At 31.8% G+C, this 19,926-nt stretch overlaps 1 protein-coding gene across 1 annotated transcript in view; it reads left to right on the top strand.

The window, feature by feature from the left end:
• The window catches only part of LOC134711078 (uncharacterized), a 70,103-nt gene extending 56,123 nt beyond the window's left edge, over nt 1-13,980 (top strand). Inside the window, exons 11-17 of the mRNA XM_063571511.1 lie at nt 46-174; nt 1,562-1,690; nt 4,894-5,010; nt 6,425-6,499; nt 10,252-10,305; nt 11,438-11,554; nt 13,885-13,980. Of these exons, the coding sequence (XP_063427581.1) occupies nt 46-174; nt 1,562-1,690; nt 4,894-5,010; nt 6,425-6,499; nt 10,252-10,305; nt 11,438-11,554; nt 13,885-13,980 (717 nt within the window). The remainder of the gene's footprint in view (nt 1-45; nt 175-1,561; nt 1,691-4,893; nt 5,011-6,424; nt 6,500-10,251; nt 10,306-11,437; nt 11,555-13,884) is intronic.
• Nucleotides 13,981-19,926: the final 5,946 nt, after the last annotated feature.

Genomic DNA, 19,926 nt, shown 5'->3' with positions numbered 1-19,926 from the left:
TTTAAGAGTTTGGTTTTTACTTCCAACTCATATTGTGTTTTATAGACTGGAGAAGAAAATGAAGCTTCTCGTCGAATTACTGGATATTCTAAAAATTGGGATGGTTTAATGGAACGTCGGTGTTTTACAGATAGTGGACCGTTTCAAACCATGCCAGGAGACAGTTTGGACTCGGTAAATAACACTTCTATAAACCAAATCATATAGAAAGTTTAAAGTCACTATAGGCAATGATAATCATATAGTGGTCAAGATTATAACACCATATTGACTTTTGTATCCATACTTTTGAAGAATCAACCAACAATACAAATTTACAATGAACTAGAGCACAAAACAATGATGAATTTAAAGTCATTTGCCCTGATTAAAATGCAAACTATAATTTACATAAAAATCAAATTCTTTGATAGCTCATATGTGTTGTTGTCAAATGGGGGTTAACTTTTTAATATTCCATCTTTGATACGTTTATAGAAGAAACAATCATTCCTTCTGTTTATTTGACTGAAGTACCACAAGTCGTCATAACGCAAATTAAATCTTTCAAAACAAATATTGTAAAGCCAAGTTTTGTTAATATATCTATAAAATAAAAGGACACTGTTGAGAAGAGTTTAATAATGTAAAACTCTTTATAACATATTTAAACTCTTTTTTTAGAGTATGCGTATGCATTCATAAACCTTCTGAAAATAAGATATTCTTCAAAACCAAGTTTCCCTTTGGAATATTGGGCTAGATTTAAGAAAATCAGAGAATCCTTTAGGTGTAATACCACCAAATCATGGTACGTCACATCCGGTTGCATACGAAAGTAGGTCTAAAAAAATATTCCCTTGAATTTGACCGTTGTAGGTAATTAATCCTACATTTTATTGCAGTAAAACTATTTCTGTGTCATAAACATATGTCTTGGGTATTTCATAAAACCATTATTTTTTATTTGTGATTTCTATAGAAAATTTTGTAATCTTGCAATTACATGGTGACTAAACCTTGTACACAGATAGAATAAGGGGAGAAATTTGATTGGTTAACTTCCAATGATGGTTATTTTCTTATATGCAATGAAATGTTAGGTGAAACTTTTTCTATAGAACTGGACAGGATAAAACTTTACTCCTGCCAAGTATTTCCTTATTTGGAACAAAGATAAATTCTGCACAATTTTTTGAAAAGTGCAAATTGAACAAAGACTCATAGGGGAAAATCAATGGTGGTATTACACCTTTTAAAAATTGAGATGTTTAATGACACCCAGAAAAGTCTCTATATAAGAGGTCCAAATAAACCTGGTGTGTTTCTCCCAAGAAAATATATATGAAACAATCTTCGATGCAGATTTTGTGGATTTTGAAATAGTTTTTAATTTTTTATATTAAAAAGTATGTATTCCTAAAAAACTGTTGTACCCGATATAATTATATCGAACACATATTTCTAATAAATATTGAAAAAATCTATGTCATTTTTTAATTTGTAATTTATCTTTTATAGATTTTATACTTTATATTTAAGTTTTTTATTTTTTACTCCCAACTCATATTGTGCTTTATAGACTGGAGAAGAAAATGAAGCTACTCGTCGAATTACTGGATATTCTAAAAATTGGGATGGTTTAATGGAACGTCGGTGTTTTACAGATAGTGGACCGTTTCAAACCATGCCAGGAGACAGTTTGGACTCGGTAAATAACACTTCTATAAACCAAATCATATAGAAAGTTTAAAGTAATTATAGGCAATGATAATCATATAGTGGTCAAGATTATAACACCATATTGACTTTTGTATCCATACTTTTGAAGAATCAACCAAGACAATACAAGTTTACAATGAACTAGAGCACAAAATAATGATGAATTTAAAGTAATTTTTCCTGATTAGAATGTAAACTATAATTCATATAAAAATCAAATTCTTTGATAGCTCATATGTGTTGTTGTCAAATTGAGGTTTACTTTCTATCTTTGATACGTTTATAGAAGAAATAATCCTTCCTTCTGTTTATTAGACTGAAGTACCACAAATCATCATGACGCAAATTAAAACTTTCAAAACAAATATTGTGAAGCCAAGTTTTGTTAATATATCTATAAATAAAAGGACACATGTGAGAAGAGTTTAATAATGTAAAACTCTTCATAACACTTGTGAACTAAGCCAAATCTAACACATTAGTGTGTAGAATTTTGAAAATCTTATTGATTCACACTGAATTGGAAATCAAACTTCGGCCTTCATGTATACATATTCTCCTTTTTTTTGCGGGCAACATGTACATGACTCCCGATTACATTTTATATTCGTTCATCTCTTAATTATTTACATCTATATACGGTATACTAGCCGAATGAAAGAAAACTGTTATTCCATAACGAACCAACTCGTGATGGCGTCCGTTAAATTTTCGAAGGGATGATTTCAACTTCACCATTTGGAACTCTTGATTTAATAGCTTCCTTGTGAGTAGCAAACCTCTATCAAGGAAATCATAATAGGAAATACAAGCCTAGGAATATTGTATCAATTTGGAGACGTATGCAGTCGCTGCTGGAATGTTGCTACATAGAAATGGAAAGTTCACAATTTGGAAGCTGAAATCAGCTCTTTTGTCGTAACGTTATGATGGGCACCTTCACCACTTTAGAAGACCTTGATTTTGCCGACGACTTATAGCCTGAAAAACATTATCACATCTTGATACCTTTACATACCTTGGCAGTACTCTTACTACCAACGACGGAGCAGAATAGGACATCAAAAGACGACTATCAAAGGCAAGGTCAGGCCTCTACAACATGCAGGCTGTATGGAGATCTGGTCAGTATGCCATCCAAACCACACTCAAACTTTACAGCAGCTATGTTTTACCTGTACTTTTGTATGGTTCAGAATGTTGAAGGATGACTGAACACGACCAAAATAAGCAGTCTGATTTTCTATGTTGTGTCGTTGTTTTCCTCTTATATTTAATGAGTTTCCCTTAGTTTTCGTTTGTAACCCGGATTAGTTGTTTTCTATAGATTTATGAGATTCGAACTGATGTATACTACTGTTGCTTTATTCTATACCAAATGTTTGAGAAGGATTCTGGGAATCTTCAAGCAACAAAAATTTTCAAACGAGTACCTTTTCAACAGATGCAAACAACAAGATATAGCCACAACTATAATGAGAAAACGATGAAGGTGGATAGGGCATGTCATACGGAAAGCCTAGGAGGCTATCACACAGGCAGCACTCCACTGAATCTCAGAAGGTAAAAGAAAGAGAGGATGACCAAATGACATGGAGAAGAACTATAGAGGTAGAGTCTAGTATAAATCAACAGACATGGGGCACACAACAGAAAATTGACAATGACCGATAAAAGTGGTTTATCTGTGTAACTGCCCTACACGCCAATGACGTACAAGGGCAGTAATTTAGTTTTGTGTTTGGTAAACTTGGCACTTCAAATCGGCGGTAACAATGTGTCTTGCTTCATGAAGATACATTAATATTTTCGTTGTGTCTAGATAAATATTTCTAATCTTAAATTTAGATTTAAATCAATTAGTGTGTTTTATTTCACATTATTAATGAGCTGTAGAGCGTATTAAAATCTGAACACATTATAAAATAATATTCATCTTTAGTATGGTGGGTAAAATAGGATACAAATCTTGAAAATATTTTGTAAAATACTTTTGTTTTTGCGATAAACTAGTCAGACAATGCATATTAAAATGTTTTTCTTGCCGTATGACACACCTCGAGGTGTCTGGATTGTCCAAAAGAAAGACACGTACTGGCTTCCTTTTGAAACATCCTGACAACCAACCCCCTTTTGGTGTGTATACAACAAAAACGCATGTCTGAAGTCAAGAATATGGCCACATGAAACATTTAATGAAGGCATAGCATTTTATTCATGTTTAGTCGAGTCAAACTAAGTTTTAACCTCAAACTAATTGCAACAGAAAATGTGTTAGTTCTAATCTTAAGCATTAAGCCCCAAATATACACAGAAAAAAGTCCCATATAATCTAACTTGGGGAAAACTCAAAATCAGCACTTTTAATTTCCTATGGGAATTAACATTGGAAGGGGAGAGCACTCCGCAAAAATGAGTCTTTTTTGGGTCAGTTTTTGGTTGATTTTCTTTAAATTTATGTAAAGTAGGATACTTTGATGGGGTTATAAGTTCGTATTTGACTATAATAAATAATTTTCTGCTCATGAAATGTACAAAACCAAAGTGTTGTAGGTATTTTTATTTTTTTGGGGGTGCAATTGTCATAAAAGAAATTGCAAATTTGTGGCTTGGTGACCATTTTCAAAAAATAATGTGAAAATTTGGTATTGTTTATAACTGTATTTTATATTTTTTCAGCATCTTACCTGTTGAAAGAAACTTTAAACCACATAAAGAAGAATATATGCTTAATTGTTTTTATTAAATTTGAGATTCTTTACCTTGACATGTTGAAAAATTCGGTAAATGGTCAACTAATGAATTACGAAATCTAGATTGTAGCTTGATAAAAGATATGGAAACACCTATAGAGTTGTTTGTGATTTTCTATAGACAACTCAAATATCAATAATCAATACATTCTGTTGAATAGAAGTGGTAAAGATATAATTTTGTATTAACTTTTATTGATATTTCTGCCTTTTTGCACAGTTATCTGACTTTTCAATGCAAATCTCCATAGGAATTTTCAATCGTAATTTTTTTATTCTTCCTCAGGAGATTTTATGGGACTTTTATATCAAGGGTATAATGCTTAAGATTAAAACTTGAAAATCTTCTGTTGCAAGTACCTTAAGGTTAGGGTAAAATTCATGCTAGATTGACTGGACTATTTCTGGTATTTATCATAACACATATTTTGCTTCATAGGTTCAAGCAGAAATCGAAACTACTAATCAAAATACTATGCAAACCAACTATCAGAATGAGGAAGGAGGAAACACGTATTTTGGTGTTCAGAATATTCAAGAAGACAGTTGGGACTCGGTAATTGATACTGTTGTTAACCAAATCGGAAAAAAAATTCAAGCAACTGTAATCAATAATGTATAACGATAGATACTGTAATTTGCAATTCTTAAGTCATTTCATTTGATATGCACTACTCAGTGAATGTGTTCAAAATGCTATATGTAAGGTATCTAGTTAAATAAAAGATGAGCAAAAGATACCAGAGGAACAGTTAAACTCATAAATCGAAAATAAACTGACAACGCCATCGCTAACAATGAAAAAGACAATTAGAAAAATAATAGTACACAAGAAACATCACAGACACACTGAGCAATGATACTTATTCATTATAAATTAAAGGTAATTCTATTTTTTTGTATATTAAAAAGCACATACAAGTTTTATATTTATTATCAAATGCCACAAAACCAGGTTCAACCCACTATTTTGTCTTTAATAATGTCCTGTACCAAGTCATGCATATGGTCATTGTTATATTATAGTTCGTTTCTGTGTGTGATACATTTTAACGTTGAATTTCTGTTGTGTCGTTTGTTTTCTCTTATATTTGAGTGTGAATTCACATTACTATAAGCCGTGTCACGATACTTTTCTATCTGAAATTCTTGTATTTGGTTTTTTAGGTCTTTAAGTAAAAGTATCGTTGAGGTTATTTAATTTTTCAGCTAAGTAGATTAGAAAATTGCACAGTTTACAATTGTATAATTGACTTTGGTTGTATCAACTTAATCGAATGGATATTACGATTATAGGGAAAATGTGTTAACAGATATAGTCAGACATCCTGAGGATAGAAATGCATGGCATCATGGCACAGGGCACAATGTAGCTGTTAATAACAAGTTTAAGTTGTTCTATACAAAGGAAGCATGTTGACAAAAATTGTGTCTAAAATGTATTAATTAATACCACATTAATCATATTTATTTTTATTTATTTGGAGAGGATGTCGAAGTAAACATAATATCTTGCTGAATCGAATTACTATCAATATTTATAGGATGAATCACTTATCCAAGAATTCGAATATATAAAACCTTAAACAATAATTCACAAACGGGATTAGCAAATGGACTATGAAACCATGAGATGGAGTCACGAGAAATGTTCCTAATATTCTTTTACATTAAATTTCGCGATTAGTTTTAATTACCCATGTTTGTAAACCACCTTTCAATAAATACTGTGTTAGACGTTTGAGAATATATATAGCGCTATGAAAATATAGTTATGGAAGAGGGTAAGAGAAATCACTATTTGTAATTGCAAATAATGCAATTAGGTTTTATTTATATCATCCTTGCAAGAGTTGAGATAAAGGTATGGCAAATCAAAACAAAATCACACAGAAATTTTTAAAACAAAACTTGTAATACAATCAAGAATATCAATATTTTTCTGTGTTATTTCATATCATTTATTCTAGGTTTTCACAATGGCTGACGTAACATCAAGTGGGTTTATGCTGAGACCTGGTATACACGTTCCAACACACAGATATGTGAGTTTAATTTGCTTTGTATAGGGGCAATTAATAACGAGAAAGGTTAAAGCTCAGACCATATCAAAATGTTGTAACAAATCAATTAATATTCTTCCTAATTTGAAAATGAATTCTTAATGTTATGCCTCATTGCGGAATCAATCTGTATTTTATTTTGTCTATTAAGCGAATTTCACTCATTTACATTATGTGCAACTTCTATTGACGTTTTATTAGACTTGTTACGAAAAGGTATATTCTCGACGCTGAGGCTGACAAATTAGACTTAAAATTTGGGGACGGTGTCAAAACATTGATTATAGATTTAAATAGGTAAAATTTAAATCCTGTGCGTCTTGGTTAGTTCAAATTACATTTTCCTAGAACATCATTATGTATTTAACATCTTATACGACAATTGCTTTTGTGATATCATTGCTGGCTAAAACCTGTCATAAGACATAAAAGGTGTTACTGTACGTGCGTAGGAGTGGGTGGTCTAGAAAAGGTGGGGGGGGGGGGGGCTGAGGGTTATACAAGTTCATTCAATTCTAGATTGATAATACTATACATAGTAAGCAAGTTAAATTTTAGGTTTTTTTTGCCAAGTTACTCATTCCGCCTTTTCTTAACTCAAAACTCCCGTCCTGCCTTTTTCAGATTTAATCCTAGTCCCCCTCTCCCTGAAAATAACAACTGGTACCTCCGTAGGGTAGTAATAGGTACACATTCAACAGATTTAATTTTAAAAAAAATAAACATATTTGTTTTAGAGAAACTCCTAGCAGGAAAGACCCATCGGTCATCGGTGTCACTTTTTTTTTCATATTCTCATTTTCTTATGAAACGGTTGGCGAATTTCCACAAATGTTTTAGGAATTTATGAAATACAAAATATCTGCATAAGGTGGTTTTAAGATATAAATGAAAACTTAAGACATTATGCGATGCTTTTGAAACTCTGCAGGGTTGTTCAACCGAAGAGTAGCGAGTCATATTTTACACAAACCTCTTCTTGTTCTAAACATACATGACATATTTGCCGCTGAACGTTAAGCAATCAACAATCAATCAATCACAAACTATTATACAGAAAATACAAAATGAGCTGAAACTTTTGATATTGCATGCGCGTAGCTACGTTTACGTCAAAACGCCCGGGCGTACACTTGAATTTGGTAAAACATAATGTTTTCATCTAGATATCATTAGAAGAATTGGTTAACAGTACATCAACCTTCTAAGTCTTTCTTCAATTGCTTCTTATTTCGAATAAAAATGACAAAATTTGTGTCATAATTATATATTTTTTCATTTTCTGTCAAAGTCTAAATCTATTGCGATTCCTATACTCGCTTTCCTTTTTTAAAGCAATTCCTTAAGTACTTAGATTCGAAATGTGGTTTGCTTTTTTTTTTAATTATAACTGTGTATATGTAGGTTCAGTATGTGGTTAAAGTTTTAAGATATCAATAACTTTGCCAAACTATGTATGGTTTCACGATAGCTGGACAAAAACTGTTTATGGTCAAAACAGTATCAGGCGCATCATGACGAAATTATTTATGATGAATTTGTCCGTAATTTATGGATTCTGTAGATATAGGAAGATGTGGTGTGAGTGCCGATGAGACAACTTTCCATCCGAATAACAATTTAAAAAAGAATCATTATAGGTCAATGTACGGCCTTCAACACTTTTTGCAGTATTATTATAGTTACTTAAAAGTATAATGGAAAGTATTTTATTTCTAATCGTATAAATGTAATTGAATATTCGTTCCATACGGAACTGCCTGCGAAAGGATCAATGCATTTTTTAAATAAAATACAAAGTATACACAGGTAATCTCTTTAGTGTTGTGACACAGTCCCCACATTTAAAGTGTAAATTGTCAACCTCAGCGTCGTGAATATACCTTTTCGTAACATGTCTACTAAATAGTTGTTTTCATATTAATCCTGTATTATGTTCCTCAAGTACAATCATATTGGGTCGAGGTAAGTCGTATTTTGTCAAGATAAACCGTGCGTAACCGAGAGCCAATACCACTGTTTGAGGACATAATGCAGGATTAAAATGCAAATAACTAGGTTATGACACATTTATTAACCAATGACTTGAACTAACCATCAATAGCTGACAGAGAACAAAACCAACTACAGGAAGGCTTATACAGAATCAATATGAACAAATCGGGTTTGTTTTAATTTTTGTCAAAATGAAAAGAATATCGAATTGATATTGATATTGTGCAATGAATTACTCTTTTATTTACCGATGAAATTGAGCCGTTCAATGTTTACACGTGTAATTCTCAATCAAAACAACGTCACTGACGTTTGTAAACAAAGTGAATGGCCAGACGTCCACGGAATGACGACGAAACAACGATTTGAACTCCAACAGTGCCAATAATAGCTTCACAAACGGCCCTTTTCAGGGCCATCCTTACTTCATGGAAAGAGTCTTCCTGTTGTTAATATGAGCCATTTTAAGAAAAATAATTATCTGACGTTATGAGTCATTTTAAGACATCTTTAATAAAGACATGTGAAGACAAAAAAATGGAAATATAAAAACCAAACATCAACACTTTAAATATATCAAAATAGAAGCATGATCCTAAGTAGGAATTAATTTCTTAATTAATATTTTTCGTATACATTGGACTAAACACTGGCCTTATCATATCCTCTCATTTAAAGCCATACGTTTTTAATTATTTTAGTCTTCCTCACTTTGGTAACAATAGAGAATCTTTACCTGCATATATAATGTTCATTTTCTAACTCGTTTCTAAACAGATTGCAGCTGTTATTCAGACCTTAAAAACGTCACCAGTGTCTAACCAGGCTAATGTCAAAGAACATCTCGCCCTTTTTCTAAAACTATTCATTCTAAAATACCAATACCTTGTTCATAAGTATTCCGTATCAATTTCACAATTAATATATTATGGTCTTGAAGCACAAATCTTAGTAACTGACGTAGTTTATCATTTTGATAACGTGTTGTAGTGTTCTTTTATTTGTCTTTGTAAATAATAAACCTTTACTGTTTAGTCCATTTTTGGTAAAACCCTTTTGGCGTGGCTCGATACCTATATATCCTATCATTGTGTTATTGTGCTATGATATATTTTTGTATACTGGTATTTTATTTTTTGCATATTGGACATGTCTGTATCTTATTATTTTTACTTGTTGCCATAATTGTTTGTTGATATAGTGTTTAAGACAATGTTGTCCCCTATTTTTGGCATATTTACCTATTATATCTGTTTGGTTTTTTTACATTCTTTTGTCAATTAAATTGAATTGTATGCAACTGTCATATAATTAAGAGGTTAGGCCAGCTATTTATAGTTATTAAAGGTACCAGGAATATAATTTAATACGCCAGACACTCGTTTTGTCTACATAAGACTCATCAGTGACGCTCAGATCAAGCAAGTTGTAACGCCAAACAAATACAAAGTTGAAGACAAATGAGGACACAAAATTCCAAAACGTTGTGCCAAATACGACTTAGGTGATATATTCCTGGGATAAGAAAATCCTTAGCTTAACCTGGTTAAATCGATAGTCCTGTACTAAGTCAGGTGTATGCCAATTGTTTTCCATTCGTTTGATGTGTTTAGGATTTTGGTTGTGTCATTTGTAAAGGGACTTTTCGTTTTGAGTTTTCCTTTGATATCGTTTTTTTTCGTTATTTTATTTTGTAGCATCTATATGAACATGAAAATATGCAAATATTGTTATTTCAGGACTTTCCTAATTTCACTGACAGAAGGGATATACAACCATTTCAACAACAGACGGTGTGTATTGCGAGTGTGTTAAAATAATTATGTATAAAGATAAAAAAAAAAAAAAAACGTCTTAAAAACATAGCATCCCTCTTTCTAGCTTGATGGTACAATAAATCACTTAAAAGGTGACTTGTACAGTCATTGGGTTGTGTTAACGTCACACTAACACCATACCACGCATACACCATTACACCATTCATCATACATTATTACATTATACCCTCTGTTCCTTGTACCATTACACCATACACGTAACACCTTTGAACCAGACATCTTAAACATACACCGTACACAGTAATGCAATTTATATTCAAAGAAAGCGTGTGATTACAAAATTATGTATTTGTTTTCAAAAAACTAATTTGATCACAATATTGAAAATTAATGTATAAAATAAAAAATCAGTTGCCTAGTTTTAAACGTCGTATACCATCATTCAAACAATTTCCTATCGCACGTTACACCAATACACCATTCCCCTTACACCATATTACTATACACATTTTACCATAGGACCATATATTATACACAATTACATCATACACAGCGGTAACAATTCGTTTGTGTCTTGCTTCATATAGATACAGTAATATTTTCGTTGTGTCTAGATAAATATTTCTAATCTAAATTTTGATTAAGAGAGTTTATTTCACCTAATTAATGAGCTGTAGGGCGTATTAAAAACCTGAACACATCATAAAAGAATATCCCACTTTAATGTGGTGGGTAAACTAGGATACACATCTTGCAAATATTTGCTAAAAAATGTTATTTTGGCTATATACAAGTCAGATATTAAATGCATATTGTAATGTATTTCTTGTCGTATGACACACCTCGATGAGTCTGGATTGCCAAAAAGAATACCCTGTCCAGGCTTCCTTGCGATCAATCCTGACACCCTTACCCCTTTGATATGTATGCGACAAGATATTTGCAACGAAAATGCATGTCTGAAGTCAAGAATAAGACTTATGTTGTTGGGTTTTTTTTTGTTTCATATGTGTGAGCAAAAGGTTTTGCTATTTGGCAAGGGACTTTCTATATATAGAAAATAATCTTGCCACTTTTTTTTTTTTAATGGATCTTTTAATGAAGTGATCATTTATTTATTCATCATAACACATATTTTGCTTAATAGGTTCAAGAAGACATTGGACCTACTAATCGAAATACTACGCATAACAACCATCAAAATGAGGAAACAGGACAGAATTATTCTGGTTTTGATGATATTCCAGGAGACAGTTGGGACTCGGTAAGAATACTGTTGTAAAACAAATTGAGAAAAAAAAATTAAGCAACTGTAACCAATTACATATAAAGATAGATACTTAATTTGCAATGCTTCTCATCCAGTTCATTTGGTAGATCTAATTTTGGATCAACGAAATTTACACAATATATTTGATTTGCAGTTTGATCAGAAGAAACACCCACAAAGCTAGATAATACAATTTATTTTCTAATTACTACTACAATTAAATATTAATTAGTATTATTATTGTTATTTTCACTGTTATTAATATAAGTTAGATAAGTCATACAATTCTAATCTTGAATTTCATCTAAATTCTTTCTTAATTTTTGAAACACGTTTTAGAAATTTAAATGTGACGTCACTTTGGGCGTTGCATTGACTGTGGCTAACAGGGCCTTGATTTTGTTATGTATTCGTTTTTATCATATAGCTAGTCACAACTTCAGTTTAATCATGTATATCTATTGTATACTAGTAGTCATTTTATAAAATTTACTGTTTGCAAAATTATGTTTTATTCTTGATAATAATGATGTTTTTGTCCTAGGCAGATAATAATGGCCTCACAACTTTTTGGAACTTTTGGTCATCGGCGACCTTCAACTTTGTAGATGTCATTGCTTTCAAACTTTTTACATCTGAGCATGGTTTTGTGTTGACGTAGCGCGCGTTTGGCGTATACAAATATGTGTTAACCTGTTATCTTTTGATGGCTATTATTTGTTTGTTTCTCTGTCCTATATTTTCTCCCATTTATCTGATTTTTATTGTAACCCTGTCGTGGTACGTTGTCATTTTAATGTTATGATTAACACTGCCATTACAACAGAAGGTTTGGTATGCCAAAAAAACAGGTGCAAATGCCCTGCACCAAGTCATTGAAATGGCCATTAATACATTATAGTTCGTTTCTCTGTGTATGTGTGTGTGTGTGTTTTACATTTCGGTGTTGTGTCTCTGATGTGTCGTAGTTCTCTTATATTTGATACATTTCCCTCAGTTTTAGTTTGTAGCCCGGATTTGTTTTTTTCTCAATCGATTTATGAATTTTGAACAGTGGTATACTACTGTTGCCTAATTAGTCATTTCATTTGATATGCACTACACAGTGAATGTGTTCAAACTGCTATATGTAAGGTACCTTGTTTACTACTTGATACTTATTCATCATAAATGTAATTATATTATTTGCATATTAAAAAGCACATACAAGTTATAAATTTGTTATGATTAACGGGATAGACAGTGATTAAGATATATTTTGTTTTCTTCACGAGTAAGATTACAAAAACGGTAAGGGGGTATGTCATCTCCTAAATATTATAGCAATGTTATATGCCAATAAATGTTAATTGTCGTTAACAAAAGTAAGTGTAAAACATAAACAATATTTGAGCACTTTAACTTCTTAACCGGTAGTTGACCAACTGTACCATCGAGCATAACATTATGTGACTTCAATAGCTTCAGATTGTGAAGTGGCGCTCCTTTTTTACAATTCATCTTTATTTCTGTCAAAGTCTCATTAAGGTAATTCAAACTTTCCTAACTATTTAAAGACAATTGCAAGGTTTAGAATCGTATAATTGACTTTGGTTTTGTCAACTTGAACGAATGGATATTGCAATTATAGGGAAACTATGTAAACAGATATAGTCAGACATCATGAGGATAGATAGGTCTTCAAAACACAATGTATCATGGGAAGCTTGTTGTCTAAAAGTGTGTTTTAAATGTATTTATGAATACCACATTGCAAATATGTATTTTGATCTATTTTGGAAAGGAATGTCCAAACAAACTAGATATCCTGCTGAATAAGAATTGTTAGTAGCAATAATGTATCACTAATCACTAATTCAAGAGTTCGAATACGGAAAAACATTTTACAATACTATTATTCATGAATTGGAGTAACAAATGAACTATTCATCAATGAGTAGATTGAAACTAAAACTTTTATTACCCTAAATATGATTCTAGATAAATTGAAAACGCATGCAACATACATTTTGTTAACAAGTTCTAAATTCGTTTTGTATTGCTCTATTTTGTAAAACACTTTACAACAAATTTAGTTATTAGACGTAACGGAATATCTATTACACTATGTAAAATATAGTAATGGTTGATGGTAACTGAGAAATCACGATATTTTATTGCAACTTATGCAATTCAGTTTAATTAAAATCATATTTGCAAAAATTCTAACAATATAATTGATGGATCATATCAAATTCACACAGAAGTTTGAAAAAAAACCTATTCATTTCAAATCAACCCGAATAAAAATATCTTTCTGTTTAATTTCATATTAATTATTTCAGATTTTCACAATTCCTGACATGAGACCAAGCGGGATTATAAGTAGACCTGATATACCCGATCCTATATCCAGATATGTGAGTTTTATTTGTGTTTAAATTGTGTAAATGCCACATGCGGGTTGTCAGCTTTGTTTGACACTGGGCGGTGATTTTAAAGCGGATAAAAACGACCTGAAATACCACAATGTTTAGGTAATGGTAAACACCAACTGATGTGTTGCACGGAAGAAACCCAAACTATAATCTATTTCCAGCAAGAAAAAGCAAAATGTTGTAGTGCCGTCTGTTTTCTCAAACACCTCTCCATAGTTTTCCGTGTTGCAGATTTTGTGGCTTCATATGCAAGTTCAAGAATAAAATAAACTTGTTTGACCTTTTTTTCGTATGATGCATCTAAGAATTGAATGCTTCTTTTTGTAACTTCATCAGAGTGTAAAAGCGTTGACAGTGCCTCATTCTTAAAATATGCACACAGTCAACGCTTCCTGGTGTACATGTGAATCATTATAAGATACAAACTATTGTCTGACGTAAGTGTTTTGAATCTAAGTAACTATAAAATGTCACATACAAGAGCTTCTTCATCGTGTGTTTGCAATATTTTCAATCATTTGTTTATATAAAATGTTACTTATGTCAAGGTATACGTTGATAAAATAGAGTTTAAAAAAATGGCAAAAGTCAATCAAGCATAAAAGCTGGGCTAGTTTAACAGAAAAAAATGTCTTACATTTAAAGCTTATAGAAAAATACAAATAAGTCACAATAAAAAGAAAACATGTTATGTTATAGGTGATTAACGAAAGTTCCGGAAACAAAAGTTCGTCACTCCTCTTGCAGCTCTTTTGTTATTTGAATATAATAATACTACTTGGACACGTATTCTCTCCAAGTACTCTGACTTCCTTAATTAATAAAATTCGATATTCACTATAAATCAAATAGTGCTGGAAGTGTGATAAAACATAAATCATCAGTCAATCGTTCAGAAATAGGTTAACGTTTCTTTATTTCACTGAACATGAAAAAAGAGTTCCCAAAACTTGATTTGACCCATGACCTTACAAAAAGACCCTTCATTTAAATTCTCAAATAAGACGCCTTGTAACTTTTTGGAATCGCAGTGGCTGTAGTCTGACTATTAATGACAATACATGACCTTGTAATATGTTTGTTTTGTTCACATTTTGTTGTCAAGTATGCGACTGTCAAACAAATGAGAGATTAAGTTAGCTATAAAACCAGGTTTAATCCACTCCTTTCAACAGACGGAAAATCCTGTACCAAGTCATGAATATGACAGTTGTTTCCAATTCGTGTGATGTGTTCTGGGATTAGATTTTGTCCTTGAAAAGGAACTTTTTGTTTTGAATTTTCTTTATATTCCTGTATACTCCTGTATTTTTATTATTTTATAATTTATCAACCATGTAAACACTAAAATAAGCAAATATTGATATTTATGAACTTTACAAATTTCATCGTCAGAAGGAGTATACAACCATTTCAGCCACAGCGGGTGTGTATAGCGAGTGTGTTTTAATATTTATATTTTAAAAAATTTAAGGTTTTTCTAAGTGTACAAAACAAATTAAATAAAATCCCTTAGGCAGTTGCAAAATAGCTGGTTCACAACTTCGACAAATGCGCAATCTCTTGTACGAGATAAAATTGAAAACATCACATTTAATAAACGTCCGAAGCGCTTTCCCGGATTTATACCTTCATTGTGGACGCTCAAACCAAACATTTGAAATCCGAAAATGTATAAGTACCGAAACAGTTGAAGAGCTATATTTCAAAAATACCTGAAATAAATAGTCAAATTCATGTAAAGTCATTTTTACCTCAGGAAATTGAAACCTTAGTTTCTTAATATTTGAAAAAAATTATAAACGGACAACTTTAGTAGTTAAGTATAGATGACCTTGATTGTAAATGTATAAGGAGTACATTATACAAAACTCTTCACAAGTTTTTTGTGTGTTTTTTTTTATTGTTGACGGTTGCATGGTAACCGATATTTGTTGATATTAAATTCATAAGATGATAGATATAGGAAGATGTGGTGTGAGTGCCAATGAGACAACTCTCCATCCAAATAACAATTTAAAAATTAAACCATTATAGGTTAAAGTACGGCCTTCAACACGGAGCCTTGGCTCACACCGAACAACAAGCTATAAAGGGCCTCAAAATTACTAGTGTAAAACCATTCAAACGGGAAAATCAACGGTCTAATCTATCTGTCTCAATGTCCCAATATTAATTATATACGTTGCAAGTATGTTTCCTTGTTTTTCAGAATCAAGAAAAAAATATGTTTAAATACAGAAAGGTATGTTATATTTACATCTTGATTTTCGCTCTGTAGTCGAGTTTCACATTGATAGTAAACATGCATACGTAGAGTCAAAATATTATATATTGGTATATATATGGTACGTACAAGTGATATATATCATGTATATCGAAAAATCTAGGATTTATGATAACAACGGATAGGGACAAGGGGATGCTCATAACAGGATCCTATCCTCACGCACCGATTTTGACGATACCATAACAATCATCCACTGAATAATTGAATTACTCCTTCGTAAATGTCTCCCATTGTTTCACAACTTAAATATGTAGAGGGAAAACTGAAATTCAATGTATAAAACAACAGAAATAATATCGAAAATGGATAAATTCGGGATCATACCAGTTTGTCTGCGTGCATCATCCACAAAACTATTATAATTTTGTAACAGAAGACCTTCTTAATTGTGTGCCTGTTTTGTATGCATTATTTATAAGTTTTTTTTAAGTATTATTAAAAATTTAGCACGATATTTGTTTCCTTCGACAATTCCTAGATTTAGGACAGAATTGTAAAAAGCTGTTAGGAATATTCAAAATTGTAAAGTGGTGCTTCAAGTAACAAAGTAATGGATTTCTTTTTAAAATCACAACGGTAAATAATGTATGAAATAATCGCATGTTTGTAACGTATTGTTATATATTCTGTAATTCTGTCCAACATGCCCTGTCTGACCATTATCTGTCCGTGATCTCTGTTGACCTTTCCTGGTGTCACTCATGTTCAACATCATAGTATTAACAGTGATGCATGTGGCAAGAGGAAAAGGTTGATGCCATCATTGCCTATTTTCAACATATTCATTGTAATCTATTCCAGAGTGATGAAAGATGAGTATGATATAGTAGATAATGTCATATATAATGTATATGTGTTTATACATAAAATTAGCCTACCTAACTTTTGAGCTTTAGTTGTTATTAAAAAATCTAATATTAATAATTGCATTAAAAACAAGTAATGTGTCTATGTATCACAATGCTTGGAGGGTTTGTTTTTTTTCAGATAAAATTTAAAAAAAAAGTTAAACTGGTACTTTTTTGTTTATGTACCAACAAATACATGGTTAAATATTCTTGAATAATAATACTTGAACAATTATCTTCCAAAACATGATACAAAATTATAAACCGGTTTAAAAGATCTTCAATTTTTCGATTTTTTTCGTATTAAGAACAGAACTTATTGGTATATCTTCATAATACCGCCCTTCAATGGTCGAGCCAGTTTAAGCTGGTCAAAAGTAGACAACAGAAGTTATTATATATTGCAAGTCACTATCACCGATCCATCTGTTTTATTGGATATGTAAAAAAAAATTAAATACCCATCATGTCTTTTCATTTTTTGATCTAATTATTAGCATCTAAGCAACAACAAATGTTTTGAATCTTTGTGGTATATAGATGGGAATCGGGGAAAACCAAGATCATATAAACCACGAAAAAAGTACAATGATCATTTGAAAGATTTAACTTTAAAAATTATAAAAAGAAATGCAGACTATAACAATTTGAAATGGTTTAATATTTGTAGTGTAACCATTAGAGGTTGAAAATGGTAACTAAAGTTGAAGAATATCATATATCATGAGTGATCTTTTAAAGCTTATGTTTTTTAAGAAAGGACTGTGTGGTATTTCGGAATAAAAATGAGAATGAAAAAGAGGAATATGTCCAAAAGCCAACAGCCCGGCTAAAGAGCAGACAACTAGCCGTTACTGACATGCCAGCTTCAAACCGCACTTCAACTTATTTAAAGATTATGTCTTCATTATATAAATAAAAAGTTCAACTCCACCGTTTATGGGTTAAGTATCATGCCATCATCACATATATGAGAATAACATAAGCCGTAGCATGTCAACAACTGGTTTTAAAATAATAGTTATCAAAGGAACCAGGATTATAATTTCGTACGCCAGACGCGCGTTTCGTCTACATAAGACTCATCAGTGACACTCATATCAAAATATTTATGAAGCCAAACAAGTACGAAGTTGAAGAGCTTTGAGGATCCGAAATTCCCAAAAGTTGTGCCAAATACGGCTATGGTAATCTATTCCTGAGATAAGAAAATTCTTAGTTTTTCGAAAAATTAAAAGTTTTGTAAACAGTAGATTTATAAAAATGACCACATTATTGATATTTTTGTCAACACCGAAGTGCTGACTTCATGGTTGGTGATACCCTCGGGGACGAAAAGTCCACCAGCAGTGGCATCGACCCAGTGGTGTAAATAGTTATCAAAGGTACAAGGATTATAATTTAGTACGCCAGACGCGCGTTTCGTCTACATAAGACTAAATCCCATTCCAAGTTGATTTTTTATAATTGTTTCATGATGTATAAACTGTATATTAACTTTGAATAGATTTCTTTTTATTTACTCTCATTTATATTTTAGGTATTTAAAATCTGGAAGAAGAATATCACAATCACATTTAATTGCAAATTCGGTCTATTATCATTTTCAACTTCATGTTCTTTTTTTATCATATTTTTAAGGACCAATAAACTCATAGATACCAGATTAAAATTTTATATTTACGCCAGACGCGCTGTTTTAGTATTTGTGTTTTGTTTTGATTTCAGAAATGCCTTTGGTTCTTGGTTCTTGTGATTGTAATCGGTGGTATATCCGGTGGTTTGGCAAAGTTCTTTAACGATCAAAAGATCGCAGGTATTTAAAGAAAATAACTGTATAAAAAAAACTGTCGTCTTTAAAAACTCATCAAATATACTAGACTTATTGTTTCGTACACCAGATGCACGTTTCGACTACAAAAGACTCGTCAGTGAACTCAAATACAAAATGTAAAGGTAAAATACAATACGAAACTAAGGAAAATCCGCAGTATTTCGAACACTACGAAGTTTAGGTCAATGCATGAAAGTACATAAACTATTTTTTTTATATTGCTATAAAAAAGTATCATAATTTTTCTGTTATGTGTATTAAGAATCTAAAGCCTCGGTAACACCTTACCGGATAGCTCGAACGGACGCCTAACGGATAACTCTTTTTCAATCCGTTCATGTCCGTTGTTAAACGTCTGTTCTTATCTGTTAGACGTCCGTCCATATACGTTGCAGGTTCATTAAGTGTACGTTTTATCCGTCGACGTCCGTTCTATCCGGATGATTTTTTTTTAGCATGTTCAAAACTTTGAACGGACGTCCAACGGATAAAAAGTCCGTTGACGTCCGTTAGGCGTCCGTTTTGTACGGTACTCGTCCGTTTGGTGTCCGTTTTGTATCCGTTACGTATCCGTTATACATTCGTTTAAGGTCTGAAAGATAATTTTACCAACGGACTTTTACCGCAAGTTTAGCGGATAAAACGGATGTTGAATGAATTAGAAACGGACTTCTATCGGACGTATAACGGATAAAACGGATGATGAACGGATCTGAAACGGATAAATGCCAATTGAAATTTTGCGTCAGAAATGACAATTATTGGTATGTCAGATTTCTTAAGATTCATTCTTATTATTCATAATCGGTCTTAGAGTAATGGCACGTCTGCACAATCCAGCAGCTCTTATTCAGGCCAGACATTGTCCTTATGCGGCATTTTTAAGAACAAACCAAAACCATTTACACAGAAACATTTTGCGTATTAATGCGATTTACATGTATAATTATTGTCGCCTTTAATTTTTCCGTATATCT

The sequence above is a fragment of the Mytilus trossulus genome, chromosome 3 (assembly GCF_036588685.1).
Source record: "Mytilus trossulus isolate FHL-02 chromosome 3, PNRI_Mtr1.1.1.hap1, whole genome shotgun sequence".
Taxonomy (NCBI): Eukaryota; Metazoa; Mollusca; class Bivalvia; order Mytilida; family Mytilidae; genus Mytilus; species Mytilus trossulus.
This window is presented reverse-complemented; position numbering and strand designations above follow the sequence as displayed.